The sequence below is a fragment of the Polypterus senegalus genome, chromosome 12, assembly GCF_016835505.1.
Source record: "Polypterus senegalus isolate Bchr_013 chromosome 12, ASM1683550v1, whole genome shotgun sequence".
Lineage (NCBI taxonomy): Eukaryota > Metazoa > Chordata > Cladistia > Polypteriformes > Polypteridae > Polypterus > Polypterus senegalus.
In genome coordinates this window covers 9,119,957-9,140,993 of record NC_053165.1, presented here as the reverse complement: position 1 = coordinate 9,140,993, position 21,037 = coordinate 9,119,957, and the positions used below count along the sequence as shown (strand labels likewise).

Genomic DNA, 21,037 nt, shown 5'->3' with positions numbered 1-21,037 from the left:
TTAAAATATTACAAAATGAAGTTTGTATTCATTTTTTATTATCAGATGCACAGTAGGGTGGCACAGTGGCCTTGCAGTAAGGAGACCAGCGTTTGTGTTCTGGGTCATGGAATCTTCATGTTCTTCCACTGTTTGCGTGGATTTGCTCTGGTGTCCTCCCACTGTCCAAAGACATGCATGTTAGTGTGTGTTTGATGTCTGTTTGTGTGTGTGTGTGTGTGTGTACTCACCCTGCGATGGACAGGCACCCTGTCCAGGGTGTCTTCCTGCCTTGTGTCCCATTTCAAGCTGCAATACCGACCCTGGTTTGAATTAGATGGGCTAGAAAATGACCTGCACTGTAATCTATTTGCATCTGATTTATCCATCCATCCATTCATTATCCAACTCGCTATATCCTAACTACAGGGTCACGGGGTTCTGCTGGAGCCAATCCCAGCCAACACAGGGCGTAAGGCAGGAAACAAACCCTGGGCAGGGTGCCAGTCCACACACCAGGGACAATTTAGGGTCACCAACGCAACTAACCTGCATGTCTTTGGACTGTGGGAGGAAACCCACGCAGACACGGGGAGAACATGCAAAGTCCACGCAGGGTGGACCCGAGAAGCGAACCCGGGTCTCCTAATTGCGAGGCAGCAGCGCCACCGTGCCGCCCGCATTTGATTAACTTTTTCATTTATTTTATTCAAACTTTATTCTATTATTTCTTGTTTATACAAATGTATTTAGTGTGGTGTTTTGCTTATATTGTGTTTTAAACCAAATGAAAATTAACGATGTTTGTTTATTAAATTCTCCCTGTTGATGACATTAATTTAGGCTTTAATTTTTTTTTAATTTAGGCTTGCGCTAAAACACTGATAATAAATTTTCCCATTTGTAGACACAGGGGAGTGTGAGTTGGAGCGCTCAATTGAGTTTTTTTTTTTCTAGGGCCCCCACAGTCCCCCGAATCGCCCCCGCTGACACGCCGCTCCCTCGCTCGCCCCGCACGCACGCACTTTCTCTCTCTCTCTCTCTCTCTCTCCCGCACTCACACCTGCGCCTGTGCGCTTCGCCTTCGAGGTTGCGGCGCCGCGCTCGCCACTTTCCTTCTGTCCCTTTAAATCGCGACTTGTTTTTCCTGTGCTGCACAAGTGCACAATCCCTGACTGAGCAAAAGGGCTTCCTCTGCAGGAAAGGACGGGAAATGCCTGATCCAGCGAGCCAGACTTGGAAGCGCTGAGGCACCGCCGGGAAGGGATGCGCAGCGAGCAGCGCTGCCGAGTACACCGGAGAGCTAAAGAGTCAGCAGCATGTCCCGTCCTGCTCCTCGTCCCGACTCTCGCCTTTTCTAGGACTAAGTTTGTCGCTCTGTGGATGTGGTTTTGTCTGCGAGGAAAGGAGAAGATGATCTGATGTCAGCCGAGGCGCGGCGCGGCGCGGCTCCTACAGCATGAGCGCAGGTATGTGCAGCCACCGCCGCCGCCTTCTAATGCGGGCTTCACTTAAGTTACGCGTCAACTCTACTGGACAGGTGGCCCCGATCCGCGGGGCTTTCTGGGGCGTGAAATGGTGGGATGTGGAGAGAAACTTGGGCTTCAAGTCGAATTGACTCATTCGGAGGCGATGCGCCCTGCATGGTGAAATCTGAACGATATGCTGATGGGGGGGAGCCTGGGGTGTGGAAAGGGGCTATAGAGACGCTGAAACCGGTACAGACTGGGACAGAACGTCTGCTCAAGTGTGACACAGGGGCACATTTCACCAATTATCTCCAAATCATTTTATTTTAGAGCTTAGTGTTTGATGTGATTGGTCACTAAAACCCCCAAGGCGTCGTTTGTAAGATTGCGCCCGTTGTAGTTTTCAGAAAGGTCACCATAAACGAGTAAGTAAATTACTTACTGAGCACTGACCAGCGTAGTCTTCTGCCCTAATATGATTACTGTGGAGGGCCTTGCTGGATCCCGAATTTATTTCTTTATTTTTTTCACATTATGTGCTCAGCCCGTACTGCTCCCTTATTCTAAAGGACTCATAAATCCTACTATCACTGTAACAAGTCCGTGTCTGTGACATTAGCCATCTTCCTAATTAAGTTTCTGGTGCGGTGTCTCTGATCTCCTATTTGGTCCGGGCTGTGTCCGCGTGGAGTTTTTTCTTTCTCTCCGTGTTCGCGTGTGTTTTCTTCCAAGTTCTCGAAACTCTAAAACTGAGCGTATGAGTGTGCGGGCATGTGCGTATGCAAAGCGTGCCGGATCACCCACAAAGGTACTGCTTCTTTAATGGCACCTCGCTGGGATGTGTGGTTCCTCACTGAACCATTGCTTTTGAACGAACGATTGAATTCTGGGAAGGGTTATTTGTCCATGAAGTTGGTTCTTTGGGCTTCGAAAAGGTTCCATATAGGTAAACACAACAGACATTTTCACTACTACGAATGTCAAGTATACTAGGCTCTCCTGCAGGACACTCGCGGATTAAGAAAACCTGAAATCAGTCTGTGTTACGGCATGGCAAGTCCTTGTAAAATGGGATTTCACAGATCTACTCATGGTTATTTATGGGACCTGTTACAGAAGCTGACTTTCTCAACCGGCTTATCCAGTTCAGGGTCGAGGGGAAGCTGGAGCCTTTCTCAGCAACATCGGGCATTAGGCAGGAGCAATCGCAGTCAATCGCAGGGCGTCGTTCAGTATCAGCAATTCACCTGACCTGCGTGTCTTTAGAGTGTGGATGGACACGGGGAGAACATGCAACCTCCGTGCACGGACCACCCGGCATGTGATCTCCGCTCTCCTTATTGTAGTGAAAAAGAAAGAAAAAAAAAGAACTATCAGGTTGTTTACTTATTTATCCAATTTAAATTAATTTAATTTAAAATAATAATCTGTGTTGAGATTACGTAAATTATTATTCAAATTACGCTGACGTCATTCTCATAATTAAAACGTAAGCAGCCTCGGGGGTTGTTGTCTCTACTCATTTATTTTATGTTAATTTTACTCCATACTAACCCTTTTTAATATTCAAAACATGAGACTCCTAATTTCACTACTCACACTTGAATTAAGCTAATTTATCTTAAAATAAGTAAGATTTATAAACACGACAGTCCCTTATTTGCATAAAGACCCCCCCCCTTTCTTTGCACTGTGCCCCAAGGGGTCGCCACACCTTTGTACGGATGGAAAGAAAGGTGAAGACTTTTAATAAATTGATTTTTTTCCCCGAATTTGTGGGTTTTGTGCGGTTGTGGACATTGATTTTGGATTTTTTTTTAATACACTGGCAAATTGTTGCCCACCTTACATCATCACAAAAGCATATTTTTGTTTGCCTCGTATAAAACTGAATTATTGATATAAACCATCCTTTTTATATTTCTGTTTTATTCACGTTATAAGAGTGAGATGGAATGGTTTATGGATATTGGGGAATGGGAAATAGGGTATTTTCTGGAAATTATTTTTATTATATAAATACACGTGTAAAGTGCGGACGTCGCTCCAATGTTTTGGAGGAATGCTGGTTTTCGGTTAGGGGAAGAAAATGGGAAAACGTAATGTTCTTTAATTAGAATGTTATTGTTATATAGTCTACTGGAATTGGTTTGATCTTTCAAAAAGACAAAGTTGCTTTGTGTTGTGTGTTTTGTACTGTGTAAATAAAACTTGCCTTAGCAATAAATTTCATCCATCCATCCATTATCCAACCCACAATATCCAAACTACAGGGTCACGGGGTCTGCTGGAGCCAATCCCAGCCAACACAGGGCGCAAGGCAGGAAACAAACCCCGGGCAGGGCGCCAGCCCACCGCAGCAATACATTTTAGTATCTTTATAATATCATATTACAAAAGGCCTTATAATACAATAAACGCTTAAAATAATTAAGTTAGTTAGATAAATGCATGTAAATATACATTTAAGCAGCGTTTTAGCTGTCCGTATCCATTGTTTTAATGTGCGAGTGTAGTTGTTACATTGCCGTAAACTCACAATGACGCAACGTTCTAAATTTGCATGAAGTTAGTATATTTGCATAAGGGCACGCCCCCTCCCAGCAACGCTTCAGAGCCTTCCTCAGCCCCCTTCATGTGTTTGCAGTGTTAGAAACAAAAAATGCAATGATGGTTAGCAGCTTAATTACACGGTGGGTTCTGAATGTTTTGGGGGTTATTGGAGCTGATTTATGCGGAATCGTTCAGGAAATACCGGAAAAATAGCAGCACCACCCTGTAACACAAAAGCAACGGCTACTTCTGCACTGGACAAGACGACTTGTAGTCTGCTAACGTCTTATTTAATCCAAGAGCTGGAGCGTGTGTCTGTTGGGATTGCGTTTAATGAAAGTTAAGTGGTGGTGGTGCTCATGCTGTGTAGGTAAATGAAATGCGCATCGTGTTGACGTTGTAAGTTCAATGTTGTAGCACTGAACTATTTAGCGTGAGGTGTTTTGATTCGCTGGATTGCAAGGCTCTTGTATGTTCCATCCATCCATCAGTTTTCTAACAAGCTTAGTGTAAGAATCCATACTTTTAACAATAAAGATTCCAGAGTGGTGCCATAGGGGGGGCATTTTTGGATCCTAAGGACCCCAATATATCCACATGAAGGTTGTATTTTTTTTAATTTATTTATTTTGATCAGTAACAGGCTCCATACAGTAAATAACCATGAACTGAGAGTAAAATACCAATGGCTCCCGAGCATAAAAGATCCCTTGCTGCATACGATAACACATATGAATGTTTTTCATCAAGTTGTTATACTGTGTAATGGAAAAAGATAGCAGCTGTAATTCGTACGAGAATGATAATGTAAGTGGTGGGAGATCTGAACCAGAAAAAGGTGCTTTGTGTTTTGTTTTATGGAAATAAAATTTACTTAAAAAAAACACACACGGGCTTAAATTTGGGTGTTCTTAATCTGCCGGTGTCCTGCTAGGCGGCATGCCAAATATTAAAGATTTTTAGATTATTTCTACATATTAGGAAGTTTTTGCAAAGCACATAAAATCAGCTTCATAAGCGAAGAACCCGACTCAGAATAAAATGGCGGCTTGCCAAGCATAGGCTTAGCAACGAACCATACAGCCCAGTAAAGAACCATTAAGCGCCACTTAAGAACCAGTATGTGTAACAGTGTAGATGTAAGATGTGATTTGAAAACAGAAAGGACCCGCTTAATGTAATATTAATAACAGAATTATAATTAACTGCTTACAAATATATTATATATTATTATTATTATGATTACTGAGATGAGTCTCACTCTGGTCTCAACTCCTGACTGATTTTGACAGTTAAATGATCGGCAGTTCACCTGCCAATCAGAGTTAAGCTTTAAGTTACGGCCAGTTTTTTTAAAGTGATTTGACCATAAATTTAAAAAGTGATAATGAAGCAAGTATAATATTCAACCAAGAGAGGTATATTATAGTTAAATAGCTCGGTGATGTACATATTAAAAAAAAAAAGTTACAAATAAATTAATGAAATATATTTTTTGACATTAATCAAGTTGGTTTAACATAATTGATTTAACAGAACATGAAAAACTTTCATTTATTTTACATAAAATATGTTTCAGCATAGAGTATGTTAAATATAACTGAATATTTTTTGTTAAAAACGATTTTATAGCTTGCACCCGAGATATCTATTTTTTTTTAATCTAAAGTGCAGTTCTTTTCATCCTGCGAGGCAGCCGCGCTACCACTGCGCCACCGGGCCACCCCACCACTTCGCCAACGTGCCGCCCCGTGGACAAAACAGACATCTTGAATGTCTAGTAAGCAAAAAATAACGAGGCCATTGCTATTTCACAAATCTGGTATAATCTATAGTCATGGTTCTTTATGGAACCTGCTATGGATCTAAACAGTTTATTTTGTCTGAAATTTTCATGTTGACATTTCCGCCATTGGGTATGTTTTACAAGTGAAAGTGGCGCGGCGTCCCGTCCAGAGTTGGTTGTCGCTGTGATAAAGTTTTTTTTTTTTTTACACTTTTACCAGTTTCTGGGGATTTGAATTTTAATTTCTATGCATACATGAATCCACCTTTTTTGCAAAAAATCAAGTTTTTGAAACCGAATGAGTTGCTCATATTGTCGGGATTTGCGAACTATTCTCAACTCACAAAGGCAAAAGGCGTACGTTTGACTCTTTTAGTGGTATAAAATGTTTTGGTTTCCGGTTTTGTGATTGTTTTTTTCTTCTTCTATTTCACCTGCCAGGTAAGCGGGTATATTTGACAGCCACCGCACGCCGCAGTTTTGAGTCTGAGCCGACTCCCTTCGCTCCGCAAGCCGAAACCCTTCCGCTCGTTGCGCTGTGCGGTCCGTAGAAGCGTCGGGACGGTAATTCCGTTGAACCTCCCGGCGATAAATGCGAGTTGTAAATTGCACTTTCTTCCTGATCTTTATTTATTTATTTTTTCATATTCCTTGCTAAGTTCCCCTAAGCCGCGTGTTCTCGAACATTTGCTTTGCAGAAACCCACCTCATTCTGGGAAAGGATTTTCACGCATGTAATTGGTATTGTGGACTTTTAAACACATTTCTAATGCAGAGTAAGCTACTAACAGAACAAGAAAAGATATTATTTTATCATTGTTTTTGGTCTTCTTCAAGTTCCTTGCTAATTCCCCCGCGTGTATTTAAAGTCTTCAACAGCCAGAGGTCGATCGGAACTCCGCAGCGGCGTTTTTAGGATCTTCAGATGTTTACAAAGGGGAACGAGAAATACGAGCCAGGAAGAATCGTGCGGTGTCATAAACTAGCACGGGGCCCACAATTGCACCTTCGGGAATGTGCTTCCTTTTTTTGCGCAGGGCTACTTTTCCAGATTTGGGGCATTCAGAGCGCAATGCTACTGTCAATCCCACCCCAGACTCACTCGGCGCCATCTGTCCGACCGGATAGTCCAACAGCACTGAAGATAAAATGATGGAGATTTCGGCTTAAACGCGTATTGAATGTTATTATTCAGGCATGTTGGCGTGAATTTATTTTAAAGGTAAATGGCTCAGTGGTGCACTTTACGGGTGGGAGTCTGTGTGCGTGCGTGAGTGAGTGTTTCTGTTCTGAGCACGCTTTCTGCACTACGGGACCACCTGTTTGACTTTCACACACACACAGACGGCCACCCTCGAGTCGAGACTCGGGCCACTTCAGTTCAGAGGGTTCACACAACACCAGGGGGCGCGAGAGGAAAGTGAAGTCCAAGGGAGGAGAGACCGCAAGAGTAATATGGACACGGGGAGAACCGATAGTGGCGGCCAGCACTCGACCAGGTCGTGCCGCTCTGCGCGCACTCGTTCTGAAATGGCACCGCACTGGCTGCTGGGGTTTCTCAGTGAAACTTTGCTCGATAAAGAAACCATGTCGTCCTCGGATGAGATCTTTGCATATATGAAAGCGGATGTTTGGCTTTTGAAAAGGTTCTTGGTATGTGGAGGAAACAAAAATCTTTATGACTGCCAATGCCTAATAGGACAGAAACAGGCTAAGAAAACCTGAAGTCGGTCTGCGTTATGGTGTGCAGCAAGAGTCCGCTTAAGATGAGATTTCACCCGTCTGTTCTCCTCTATCCGTGGTTATTTACGGGACCTGTTAAGATTCTTTCAGGAACCTTCATGTGGAGAGATCTTCTGAGAACCCCAGACCAGAGGGTCCCTCTGAAGGACCGTTTGGGCACCCTCACTTTTAACAGAGTCGACGGACCGACGTAATCCGAGTCGTGTGACAATTATTAAGAATCCACAACAGCACATTATCTTCACAAAAAGAAGTCATAAACGGCAGCATGTCTCCATTGAGCTGATATTTATTTTTCGTATTAATTAAAAGCAAAAATCTTTTGTGCAATTGGTAGAGTGGGCTACAAAAATGACAAAATTAGTTTATTTCTCTTTACTTGCAACAGAATTAGATTTAAAAGATGAACCATCCATCAGACTTTTAATGTGCATAGCTATAAACGTGAGTGACACTTAAGCATAAAATATAAAGAGAAGGGTGAAGGAAATATTTATTATAAAAGCTATCTGTTGCATAAAAAGTGCTACTTATATAGTGCCTTTATCTATCTATCTATCTATCTATCTATCTATCTATATTATATAGTGCCTTTCATATCTATCTATCTATCTATCTATCTATATTATATAGTGCCTTTCATATCTATCTATCTATATTATATAGTGCCTTTCATATCTATCTATCTATATTATATAGTGCCTTTCATATCTATCTATCTATCTATCTATCTATCTATCTATCTATCTATCTATCTATCTATCTATCTATATTATATAGTGCCTTTCTATCTATCTATCTATCTATCTATCTATCTATCTATCTATCTATCTATCTATCTATCTATATTATAAATAGTGTCTTTCTTTTCCTATCTACCTATCCCATAAATAGTTCTACTTATATAGCGCCTTTTATGTGCTATCCATTTATCTATTCTATCTATTTTATAAATAGTGCCACTTATATAGTGACTTTCATCCTTCCATCCATCCATTATCCAACCCACTATATCCTAAGTACAGGGCCATAGGGGTCTGCTGGAGCCAATCCCAGCCAACACAGGGCGTAAGGCAAGAAACAAACCCCGAGCAGGGCGCCAACCCACCGCAGGGCACACACACACCCACACACCAAGCACAAGTTAGGGACAATTTAGAATCACCAATGCACCTAACCTGCTTGTCTATGGACTGTGGGAGGAAACCCACAAAGACACGGGGAGAACATGCAAACTCCACGCAGGGAGGACCTGGGAAGCAAACCCTGGTCTTCTAACTGCGAGGCAGCAGTCGCTACCCACTGCGCCACCGTGCTGCCCAGTAACTTTCATTTCCTCCTAAAATTCCTCTCATAAATTCTTCTTATTTAGTTCCTTTCATTTCTATCTATCTATCTATCTATCTATCTATCTATCTATCTATCTATCTATCTATCTATCTATCTATCTATCTATCTATCTATCTATCTATCTATCTATCTACACATACTGAGTGTGTCTGTCTGTGACTGTACAGTATGTGTGTGTGTGTGTGTGTGTGTGTTGCGTGTGTGAGTCACTGCCTCTCATTGTACCCGAGTGTGTTAAGCATAGCTGCTTCTAACTGTAGGTACAGTATGTTTGCGGGTGGGTGCCTCATTTAATTTATCTGTTTATTTTTTTTATACAATAAAAGTGAAGTTTGAGACAGCGGGGCAGTATCCTATCTTGTAGACGTCACTCCTGTTTTCCATTCACCAGTCTTCTCACCTCGTTGTATTTGCTGTTAAATTTGTGGTCACTTGAGCCTTTCACTCCAAGGAATCCTGACAAATGATCTTCTCAGAATGTGCCGCGGAGTCTTTCTTCCCTGTGATTGGTTCCTTTGCTCTGCCTTAACGTGAAGGGGCGGTTGAAGCTCACTTTCCAGCTCCCATTGGCTACACTCCAAAGTGTCACTCCACGTCGTCCTCGTGCCCGCATGTATTCAGTGTTTATTTTCAGTATCTGTAGAATGTAAAGGGCACATGGAATTGCTCTATGAAACATCCATCCATTTTCCAAATGCCTTTGTGATGTGTTGCTATTACACAGCTAACTTACTGTAAATGGACTTTACTCAAAATTTGCATGTTTATAGATTTTGCAAATTCTTTCCAATTAGCACGTGATTTGCACTCGTGTATGTTCTTTATCATTGTAAGATGATTGCCAAGGGGGATCTCCAACTGCACGTGTTGTGTGACGCTATATGCCCATTCTACAGTATCACTCTGAAATATCTCTGAGGGTGAACCCCCCCTGGGTTTCAATGGTATGTACCTAACCTATTTGCACTGCACACCGCCATTCGTTCTCTGGTGGGTCACTTTGTTCATCTCGGGTATTGGGCTATTTTTTGGGGCAAATTTGCTATTTTTAAGCAGTCCTGGCAATTTTTTAAGGACCTGGCCACCCTGCTTGTAACTCCACTCTCCTTATCTCCTCCTTTATGGCTGTGCCTGACCCATTTGTGTTCACCTTGAAAGGTAATTTATAAATCTGACTACAGTTGTGGCTGAAAGATTTGAGAATGAGCCAAGTGTTGGTTTTCACAAAGTTCGCTGCTTCAGTGTTTTTAGATCTTTCTGTCAGATGTTTCTCTGGTGTACTGAAGTAGAATTACGGGCAGTTCAGAAGTTTCAAAGGCTTTTGACAATGACATGATGTTTATGTGCAGAGTCCATATTTGAAATGTTGGCCCTTCTTTCTTTTTCAAGAACTTTGCAATTCACTCAGGCAGGCTGTCAATCAACTTCTGGGCCCAATCCTGACTGATGGCAGCCCATTCTTGCATTGTCAGTGCTTGGAGTTTGTCAGAATTGGTGGGTTTGTGTTTGTCCACCCGCCTCTTGAGGATCGACCAGAAGCTCTCAATGGGGAGTTTCCTGACCATGGACCCCAAATGTCGATGTTTTGTTCCCCGAGTCCCTTTTGCCTTATGGCCCGTTGTTCCATCATGTTGGTCACCAAGCTGTTCTTGGATGGTTGGGACAAGTTGCTTTCGGAGGATGTTGTGGTCCCATTCTTTATTCATGGCTTGGGATTTGAGGGGCACCACCAGTGCAGAGCTCATTTAGGAATGGCAGCAGGTAGGTGGGAGTGAGGTAAAGACTTTTGGAGGATGGCCTGGTGGGTGTCAAGAAGGGCAGCAAAGAAGCCATCAGGGACAGACTGATATTCTGGGATTGGACTGTTGAGAACTTCTGGGGGAAAGTCATTGTCTCTGATGAACCCCCTTTCTGATTGTTTGGGGCCTCCACAAGAAAGAAAAGGTGAGCGGCGCTACCATCAGTCCTGTGTCAGGCCAACAGTAAAGCATCCTGAGACCATTCATGTCACGTGGGGTTGCTTCTCAGCCAAGGCAATGCAGGGCTCACTCACAATTCGGCCTGAGAACACAGCCCTGAATAAAGAATGGGACCACAACATCCTCTGAGAGCAACTTCTCACAGCCATCCAAGAACAGTTTGGTGACCCACAATGCCTTGTCCAGCATGACGGAGCACCGGCTCAGAAGGCCAAAGTGAGAACGAAGTGGCTCGGGGAACAAATCATCGAAATTTTGGGTCCATGGCCAGGAAACTCCCCATTGAGATATCAGTCTGTCCCCGATGTTCTTCTTGGCTTCTTTGCTGCCCTTCTTGACACCCACCAGGCCATCCTCCAAAAGTCTTCACCTCCCTCACACCTGCCTGCTGCCATGCCTGAGCAAGCTCTGCCCTGCCGGTGTCCTCCAATCCCAAGCTATGAATAAAGAATGGGATGACGACATCCTCCGAGAGCAACTTCTCTCAACCATCCAAGAAGAGTTTGGTGACCAGCATGATGGAGCACCGGGTCAGAATTCACAAGTGAGAACTGAGTGACTTGGGGAACAAAATCATTGAAATTTGGGATCCACGGCCAGGAAACTCCCCATTGAGAATCCTCAACAGGCGGGTGGACAATCAAAAACCCACCAATTTTGGAAAACTCCAAACATTGATTAGCAAGAATGGGCTGCCATCAGTCAGGATTTGTCCCATAAGTTGATTGCCAGCCTTCCAGGGTGAATTGCAGAGGTCTTGAAAAAGAAAGAAGGGCCAACATTGCAAATATGGACTCTGCACATAAACATCATGTCATTGTCAATAAAAGCCTTTGAATCTTCTGAACTGCTTGTAATTCTACTTCAGTACACCAGAGAAACATCTGACAGAAAGATCTAAAAACACTGAAGCAGCAAACTTGGTGAAAACCAACACTTGGGTCATCCTCAGAACTTTTGGCCACGGCTGTAGTCGGTTTTATAAATGACCTTTCAAGGTGAACACAGATGGCTTAGGCACAGCCATAAAGGAGGAGATAAGGAGAGTGGAGTTACGAGCAGGGTGGCCTGGTCCTGAATGATGTGACAAGAAATTAACTTTAAAGTGCTGGTACACCGTCAAGTGTTGTCTCCTTCCTTGAGCCATTGCTGCCGTCGTTGGTTTCATGGAACAAAAAAGGAAAGATGGCCGGTTAACCCGGAGTTATGACACTGAATTAGCTGTGGAGCACTGGCCACCATCGTAAGGTTGGTTCCTCGTGCTGCTTGCATACTTGGGATTTAAATCGATGGGTTCTATTTAAGAAATGGACGATTACTTCACCGTATTACACCAACATAAAAAATCTGAAAAATGACCACAGGTAGGAAAACCCCTAACCGCGTAGAGGGTCCATCTTCTCCATGTGGTTGTGGCTACGCCATTTACCCCCCCGACATCTGTCCACTCCCACCTGTGCCCTGCGATCGACTGGGTCGCCATTCCAGTTTGGGTTCCTACTGCCAGGGCCGTCGAAGCCCTGACTGACTCGGGATTGACGGAGGTAAACTCTGCGCAGTTTCACACCCGTGAATCGGTCTGAGGTTGAAGCGACGTCTTTGTCGAAATCGTGGAAGCAGGCCAGGCTCCTTCTTATCTGAAAAATGTAAAGTCGGTTGAAGATGTCGAGTATTTGAGATCAGCCTACGCATCGGCCTGTTTACTTTTAATCACGGCGTCGAAATGTTCACCGCCAGTTCTGTCAGGCGTCTCCAACCGGGTGTGACGTTTCGCTCTGCAGTTTCCCTTCACGCACGAGTCTCGTTAAAACTGTAGGCCCAGTAAAGAGGGAAATTAGAGTCAAGAATGACGATTGCAGCTTGTGCTCATTTTTGCAGTTGCAAATTAAAACAAGGAAATGTTAAGTGGCATGTCACTTTGTCACTTTTCTTAACTAGATTTTCACTTGAAAGCGCAGCAATTTAAATGTGACAAGGCCACCCATGAGAGAGGCTCAGAAACGGACTTCTTTTGAATTTGCAGTACGTTCTTTCAAGCCACTGAAGGAAGAGTTGAGTCTGGGGGTCTGTCCTCTCCGAGTGGGAGGTCAGTTACTGTCTCAAGTGGGGGGTCTTGTTCACAAATGAGGGGAAAAGGGATGGTGAGATCGACAGACGGATCAGGGAGGCAAGCGCAGTTAACGGGGGTCACTATACCGATCCATGGTGGTGAAGAACCCATGTGACTGGTGACAGGCGTCATTACTATAAACAGCATAGCCACGAGAAACGGCCACCACAAGGCGACACTGCAAATAACACACACAAGTGACGCCAAATGAAGTCTGTTTCCTTCAAAATGAGTTTACAACGGCCAGGGCTTACGTTGAAGGTGGCAAAGAGTCATCTTCAGGGCAAACGGCCTAAACCGGGTACGTTACAGCAAAAGTGAAAGGTCAGCAAGCAAACAGAAAGGCAAATGCATTTGTTGGCATTTGATCAAGCAAAAGATTTGAGATCTACTCTATCAAATTACTGAATGAGATTACTCGAGAATTTAGCTTTCTTTCACTGACACGTCGTTGCTTTATTTTCAGAAGGTTTAGATGACAACTGAGCAGGCGGCTCACCTTTAAATAAGCTGACATGACACACGACACGCGCACACACACACACACACACACACACACACACTGAGGAACACAGCACCTCACCACGACCAAGTATGTCAGTCCATCAGTCCATCAAACAGCCTTTCATATGGAGCTCGCACAATGTGATTAAAGCACACACTGCGTACAGAATTAGCACAATGTTGGAAGGAAATGCATACTCTGATTACTCCATTCTGTCTTTCATAAACAGTGGTTTAATATGGGATAATAAGGGGGGCCTGCTTAGAAATGCAGGTTATTAAATTACTCTCAATCAATCAATCTTTCATAAGAAGGCAACAATTTGAATAATTCACACATATTATTAAAATGTGGAAATACACATTTAATGACTTCAATCAATCAGCCAACCAGCAAACCAATCAATCAATACATCTATCAATCAGTTTTTTGTAAGGACTTATCTAACATTAGCACAGTTCAGGCAGGGAATGCATATTTTGATTCCTTTTGTCCAATCAATCAATCAATCAATCAATCAATTGAGCAAGTCTATTATAAGGCAGCAATATGATAATCCACACATATTACCAAAATGTTGCTTAGAAATTCACATTTAAATACACTTTTTCAGTCTCTCAGTCAATCAATACATCCGTCAGTCGGTATTTTGCAAGCATTTATCGAATTCTGATTTGTTGTTTTCTAATCAATCATTAAGTGAATCAATCAGTCAGACTTTCATAAAAAGTTTTTTAATGTGATAAAGGTACATACATTAGCATGAGGGTTGCTTAGAAATGCAGTTATTTAACTCTTTTGCTATCTATCTATCTATCTATCTATCTATCTATCTATCTATCTATCTATCTATCTATCTATCTATCTATTATAAATAGTGTCTTTCTTTTCCTATCTACCTATCCCATAAATAATACTGCTTATATAGTGCCTTTAATGTGCTATCCATTTATCTATTCTATTTTATAAATAGTGCCACTTATATGGTGACTTTCATCCATCCATCCATCCATCCATTATCCAACCCGCAATATCCTCACTACTATGAGGGTCTGCTGGAGCCAATCCCAGCCAACACAGGGCACAAGGCAGGAAACAAACCCTGGGCATGGCGCCAGCCCACCGCAGGGCACACACACACACACACACACACACACCAAGCACACACTAGGCACAATTTAGGACCTCCAATGCACCTAACCTGCATGTCTTTGGACTGTGGGAGGAAACCCATAAAGACACAGGGGGAACATGCAAACTCCACGCAGGGAGGACCTGGGAAGCGAACTCTGGTCTTCTATCTATCTATTATATATTGCCTTTCATATCTATCTATCTATCTATCTATCTATCTATCTATCTATCTATCTATCTATCTATCTATCTATCTATCTATCTATCTATCTATCAGTGTTTTGTTATCTAACACACTGTACATTAGCACATTTCAGGCAAGGAATGCGTATTTTGATTCCTTTTGTCTAATTAATCAGTCAATCAGTACGTCTATTATAAGGAAGCAATATGATAATACACACACACATAGTATCAAAATGTTGCTTAGAAATACACATTTAATGACTCTTTTCCAGTCAGTCAGTCTTTCTTTCATATAATTAAGTAACATACTGTATATTAGCACCGTTACATACAATACAATACATATTTTGATTACTTTTTTTTTCTAATCAATGAACCAATCAGTCAGTCTTTCATAATACATTTTTGAATATGTTAAAGGTGCGTTTATTAGCACAGGGTTAAATGTCACTTATTTAATGACTCTTTTCCAATCAGTCAGCCTTTCATAAGGAGTTCTTTAATGTTCCGTTTATTTCCGTATAGCGTCCTTCATTGGACTTTGAGTGGTTTTGTTGAAGTCACATAACGAGTCACTTTGCGAGAACTGAGCATGGTAACGTTTTGATATCTGACATCAGGAGATTGATGGCCGTTGGTGAAGGTCTGAAAACTGCTGGCAGGTTTACATCACACATAAAATGAGGAAAATGAGCACAGGAAAAAGATAATGACATTAAAGGAAGCATGTGGCACTGAAGATGTCCGGCCACCTCTTTTTTTTTTTTTTTTTTTAACTCTCCTAATCCAGATCAGGGTCACCAGTATGAGGTCCAAAACAGGCGCCAATCCCAGGCAGGGTGCCAGTCTGTCCTTGCATTTCAGTTATTCTGATTCAGGGTGCCTTTCAAGCTGTTTCACCTCTGTAACTCATACGGCTCTGATGAATTAATTCAAACTGTGAATCATTTGTCACACCAGGATTCTTCAAAGTCATGATCTTCCAGGAGAAAAAAAAAAAAAAGGTCGATTTGAAAGAAATCAGGTATGCCAGAGAGAGCGGCCCCCTGTAACGGGATGATCAATCTGCTGCCGTCTTGTGTCTTCCCACCAGTGAATCTGTATTCACCCAGCACAGCGCCCCGCTTCATGGCTGGCAGGTGAGACAAATGTGGAAAGCAGCTGCCTGTAGGTGCCAGGCCATCAGCAACACTTGACTGGGACCCTTCACTCACCGATTACCGATTTTAAATATTAGCACACCGAAGGAAGGCCAATCTCATCGATTCTTGTCATAAATTTCAATGCAGCACTCAAAACTTGCATGGGTGACCCCACTTTGCTCATCGATGCTTGTTTCAAATAGTAGCACTGCAGTAAAAACTCCAAGGGGGACCCCGCAATAACATCATTTCCTGATTTGTGTATTAGTGTGCTCAAAACTACAAAGGGGACCCCCTTCACTTATAGATTATTAATTTAAATATTAGTGCATCTGAAACCCCAAGGAAGACCAACCTCATTGATTCCTGATATCAGTTTAAGTGCAGCACTCAAATCTTCGTTCTTGGTTAGCACAGCAGTAAAAACTCCAAGGGGGACCCCTCCAGCGCCTCATTCCATGATATGTATATTAGTGTGCGAACCCCTTTTCACTTACACAGTCATATGAAAAAGTTTGGGAACCCCTCTGAATTCTTTGGATTTTTGTTTCTCATTGGCCGAGCTTTCAAAGTAGCAACTTCCTTTTAATATCTGACATGCCTTATGGAGACAGTAGGATTTCAGCAGTGACATTAAGTTTATTGGATTAACAGAAAATATGCAATATGCATCATAACAAAATTAGACAGGCACCCCAACAGAGATATGACATCAATACTTAGCTGAGCCTCCTTTTGCTCCTTTGAGCCTCTCGACGCTGTCCTCCTGTAGCCTGTGATGAGTGTCTGGACTCTGATGTTGGTATTTCTGACCATTCTTCATACAAAATCTCTCCAGTTCAGTTCAATTTGATGGACAGCCTGCTTCAAATCATCCCATAGATTTTCAATGATATTCAAGTCAGGGGACTGTGACGGCCATTCCAGAACATTGTACTTCTCCCTCTGCATGAATGCCTTTGTAGATTTCCAACTGTGTTTTGGGTCATTGTCTTGTTGGAATATCCAACCCCTGTAAGTAACTTCAACTTTGTGACTGATCCTTGAACATTATCCTGAAGAATTTGTTGATATTGGGTTGAATTCATCCGACCCTCGACTTTAACAAGGACCCCAGTCCCTGAACTGGCCACACAGCCCCACAGCATGATGGGACCTCCAACACATTTGACAGCAGGTAGCAGGTGTTTTTCTTGGACTGCGGTGTTCTTCTTCCACCATGCAAAGCGTTTTTTTGTTTTGACCAAATAACTCCATTTTGTCTCATCAGTCCAAAGCACTTTGTTCCAAAATGAATCTGGCTTGTCTAAATGAGCATTGGCATACAACAAGCGACTCTGTTTGTGGCGTGAGTGCAGAAAGGGCTTCTTTCTCATCACCCTGCCATACAGATGTGCTGAATTGTAGAACGATGTACAGATACACCATCTGCAGCGAGATGTTCTTGCAGGTCTTTGGAGGTGATCTGTGGTTGTCTGTCACCATTCTCACAATCCTGCTTCTCATATGCCGCTTCTGTATTTTTCTTGGCCTGCCATACCTAAGTTGGTTTAACAGCAACTGTGCCTGTGGCCTTCCATTTCCTGATTCCATTCCTTACAGTTGAAACTGACAGTTTAAACCTCTGAGATGGCTTTTGTAGCCTTCCCTAAACCAGGAGACTCAACAATCTTTGTTTTCAGATCTTTGGAGAGTTGCTTTGAGGATCCCATGCTGTCTGTCACTCTTCAGAGGAGAGTCAAAGGGAAGGAAGCACAACTTACAATTGACCACCTTAAATACCTTTGACCACTCATGATTGGACACTCCTGTCTATGAAGTTCAAGGCTTAATGAGCTCATCCAACCAAGTAATCAGCACTGAGGAGTGACAGGCAGTCAAATCAGCACAATGACAAGGGGACCCACATTTTGCATAGCCAGTTTTTCACATTTGATTTAATTTCATAAACTAAATACTGCGTCACTAAAAATCTTTATTCATTAAACACCGCAGTACTCTGATGTTCCTAGGAAATGAAAGACATACCACTGGTATCTTTTTTTGTTGAAAGGAGAGTCAATTATCATGCAGGCTGAGAGGGGGTCCCAAACTTTTTCATATGACTGTTGATAATTTAAATATTCGCTCACCTGAAACCCCGAGAGAGACCACCCTCATGGATTCCTGATACAAATTCCAGTGTAGCAGTCAAAACTGCAAGGGGGGACCACCCCCTCGGGACCCCCTTCATTCTAAATTCAGATATTGACACAGCACTAAAAACTGCAAGGGAGACCCCTCCAGCTCCTCATTCCATGATATGTATATCAGTATGCTCAAAACTCGTAGGGGGTTCCCTCTCCCCCCCCCACCCCCCATTGGCATTTTTGACTGCACCCCCTGGCAAGCTAGCTCAAGCTCGGTGTCTAAATAATTTTGCATCCTTCCTGACGCCATTTTGTTTCTGTGTGGGCGTCGTCATTTGGTGGATTCCGTTAGTATGACACGAGTCCCGGTTTCGAGGGGTGTGGCTTCTAAGCTGATGACTCAAGGGCTCAGTTAGGTTAAAAGCTCGTCTCAGCAGTGGCCGAGTTTGTAGATCACGATTTCCAAAGCCTTTCCTTAAAGATTTCTTTGATATTTTTTTGATAGCAATTCGTCTGACTTCGGTTTTTACGTGTTGATTTCGGTTACGACGAGAGTGTTTTGACTTCCCAGTTTTGGCATTTTGAGTGTATTGATTTTGCTGGGTCTCATATTACCTCCCCATATCGAAAGAGTACTGTCGAAGTTATTAGTATATATATATATATATATATATATAAAAAGGTTTATTTCTCCTTAGTTAAGAATACTTTGCGTTCTTTCTGTTTCTCTGTGGGTGGTGCCATTTTGTGGATTTCATTGCTCTGATGCCAGCTCCAGTCCCTGGGTGGTGATTTCTAAGGTCAACTTGTCCCTGATTTTATTCCACCTCCACTTTGACTACTGGAACTCCCTACTGGTAGAAGCCCCTTCTAATCTGTCAGCTCCAGCTGATTCAAACCTCTGCTCTAAGGGTCTTCACACAGACCCTTGCAGCCACCCCGCTCCGCCTTCACTGACTCCCAGGTTCTAACAGGATTGAACTGAAAATTCCATTGCTAACCTATAAAGTGCAAGACTGAATCAGTAAGCCCCTCCATCACTAAGGTCCACCAGCTCTGGCCGTCTCGTTGTGCCCCAAACTATCCTGCCCTCTATGAGTGACAGACCCTTCAGCTCGAATGCATTCAGATTTTCGAACGACTTTCTTAAATGAATGAGATCAGATGACTCAATTTAAAAAAACTAGGGGGCTCTGCTCCCTCTGCTCGCTTTGCTCACCGGGTGCCTGCTATCTCGTGGCTGAGCCGCTCGAAGGGCCGCGGGGTGCCCGTATGTTAGAGGAAGCGATCGTATTTAAAGAGATGGCATCTAGAGGAGTAAGCGGAGCGTGGGAGGGAGACGGTTTGGTCCTTGGTTATTATCGATAGAAAACCAGTTACTTGCGTATTTCTCTACAACTGTCAATTTTAAAATACCAAAGAATAATAAAACGTAGTAAAAAGTAGAAGTAATGAAGTAAAATGTAATAAAACATCATAAAAAGGAAATAAATAATTTAAATGACATTAACGCCTTGTCAAAAACAATATTATGATTATTATATTATTAAATACTAGCCGTTCCCCGTGGCTCCGCCCAGCTCCCCACTCCTGACGTCACGCTTCCCCCTCCCCTCGGCCTGCAGCCTCTGTCTCGGATTAGCGCCACTGCAACCGAACTCTGATTCTTAAAGCAATGAGAGAAGTCGCAAAATCAACCGGAATGTTCAAGCAAATTCTAGAAAAAAAAAACCAAAACGATCAAAATCTCATTTGCTAGCTAAGCGGCGGCAAGGTACACGCCCAGAGGCTGGTGTGTGAGTGACCCTCTGTGAAAACAACATTCATATCCGTCTTGTGAATACTCCCCATTTTTGAAGGCGACTCTCAGCATTCCTCCTACACCTTTTCTCGGTATCCACATGTGTCTGAACCTCTTTTTCTCGGTGCTCAATCTCTCAAATGTGTTCTCATAAAGTCCACTTCTCAGACTCGGCCATTTCTAGGCAGCTTACTCGCTTCCTGTACACTTTTTGACTCCTACCATTACCCATCGTGAAATCATCATTCATATTCTTGTGAATACTCCCCGTCTTTGAAGGAAACTCTCGACGTTCCCCCCTGCACCTTTCCTCGGTATCCTTGCATGTCCTAACCTCTCTTGCCCCCTTAGCATTCCTCCCGCACCTTTCTTCGGTATCCCTGGGTGTCTGAACCTCACCCACCGGGTGCTCCCTCTCTCAAGTGTTCCGATAAAGCCTGCTTTTCAGACATTGTCATTCGGATTCAATGCAAGTGAACTCTGATACTTAGCGCGATGAGAGAAGTCGCAAAATCAACCAGAATGTTCAAGAAAATTACAGACAAAAACCCGATCAAAATCCGTTAAGTTCTTCTGTCGTGAAAAGCAGACAGACAGAGAGAAGTTGGATTTTATATATATAGAGATTCAATATTAAATTATTAAATGGTGTTATATGAATTATTATTATTTTTTTCTGGTCCTTCTCTTTCAAAACATTGTCTTCCTATTTAAGCCAGTATGGCGCCCATGACTGTATGATGCTGCGCATGCTGACGTAGCTGGTGTGATCTACAGGGGGCGCCACAGAGTCCGAAACCCCAAACACGAAGGCACAGGCAAGTCTTGGGTTTAAAACAAAGAACGTGCAAAAGTTCGCTGACGACACTGCTATCGTGGGCTGCATCAGGAGTGGGCAGGAGGAGGAGTATAGGAAGATAATCAAAGACTTTGTTAAATGGTGCGACTCAAACCACCTACACCTGAACACCAGCAAGACCAAGGAGCTGGTGGTGGATTTTAGGAGGTCCAGGCCCCTCATGGACCCTATGATCATCAGAGGCGACTGTGTGAAGAGAGTGCAGACCTAAAAATACCTGGGAGTGCAGCTGGATGATAAACTGGACTGGACTGTCAATACTGATGATCTGTGTAAGAGAGGACAGAGCAGACTATACTTCCTTAGAAGGCT

At 43.0% G+C, this 21,037-nt stretch overlaps 1 protein-coding gene across 2 annotated transcripts in view; it reads left to right on the top strand.

The window, feature by feature from the left end:
- The first annotated feature begins 1,060 nt into the window (after positions 1 to 1,060).
- fgd5a (FYVE, RhoGEF and PH domain containing 5a) overlaps positions 1,061 to 21,037 on the top strand; it is a 181,626-nt gene continuing 161,649 nt past the window's right edge. Inside the window, exon 1 of one of the 2 annotated variants that reach the window (XM_039773630.1) lies at positions 1,061 to 1,448. In XM_039773630.1, coding sequence (XP_039629564.1) covers positions 1,439 to 1,448 — 10 coding nt within the window. In that variant the 5' untranslated portion in view covers positions 1,061 to 1,438. The remainder of the gene's footprint in view (positions 1,449 to 21,037) is intronic. The other variant, XM_039773631.1, reaches the window with a different exon arrangement.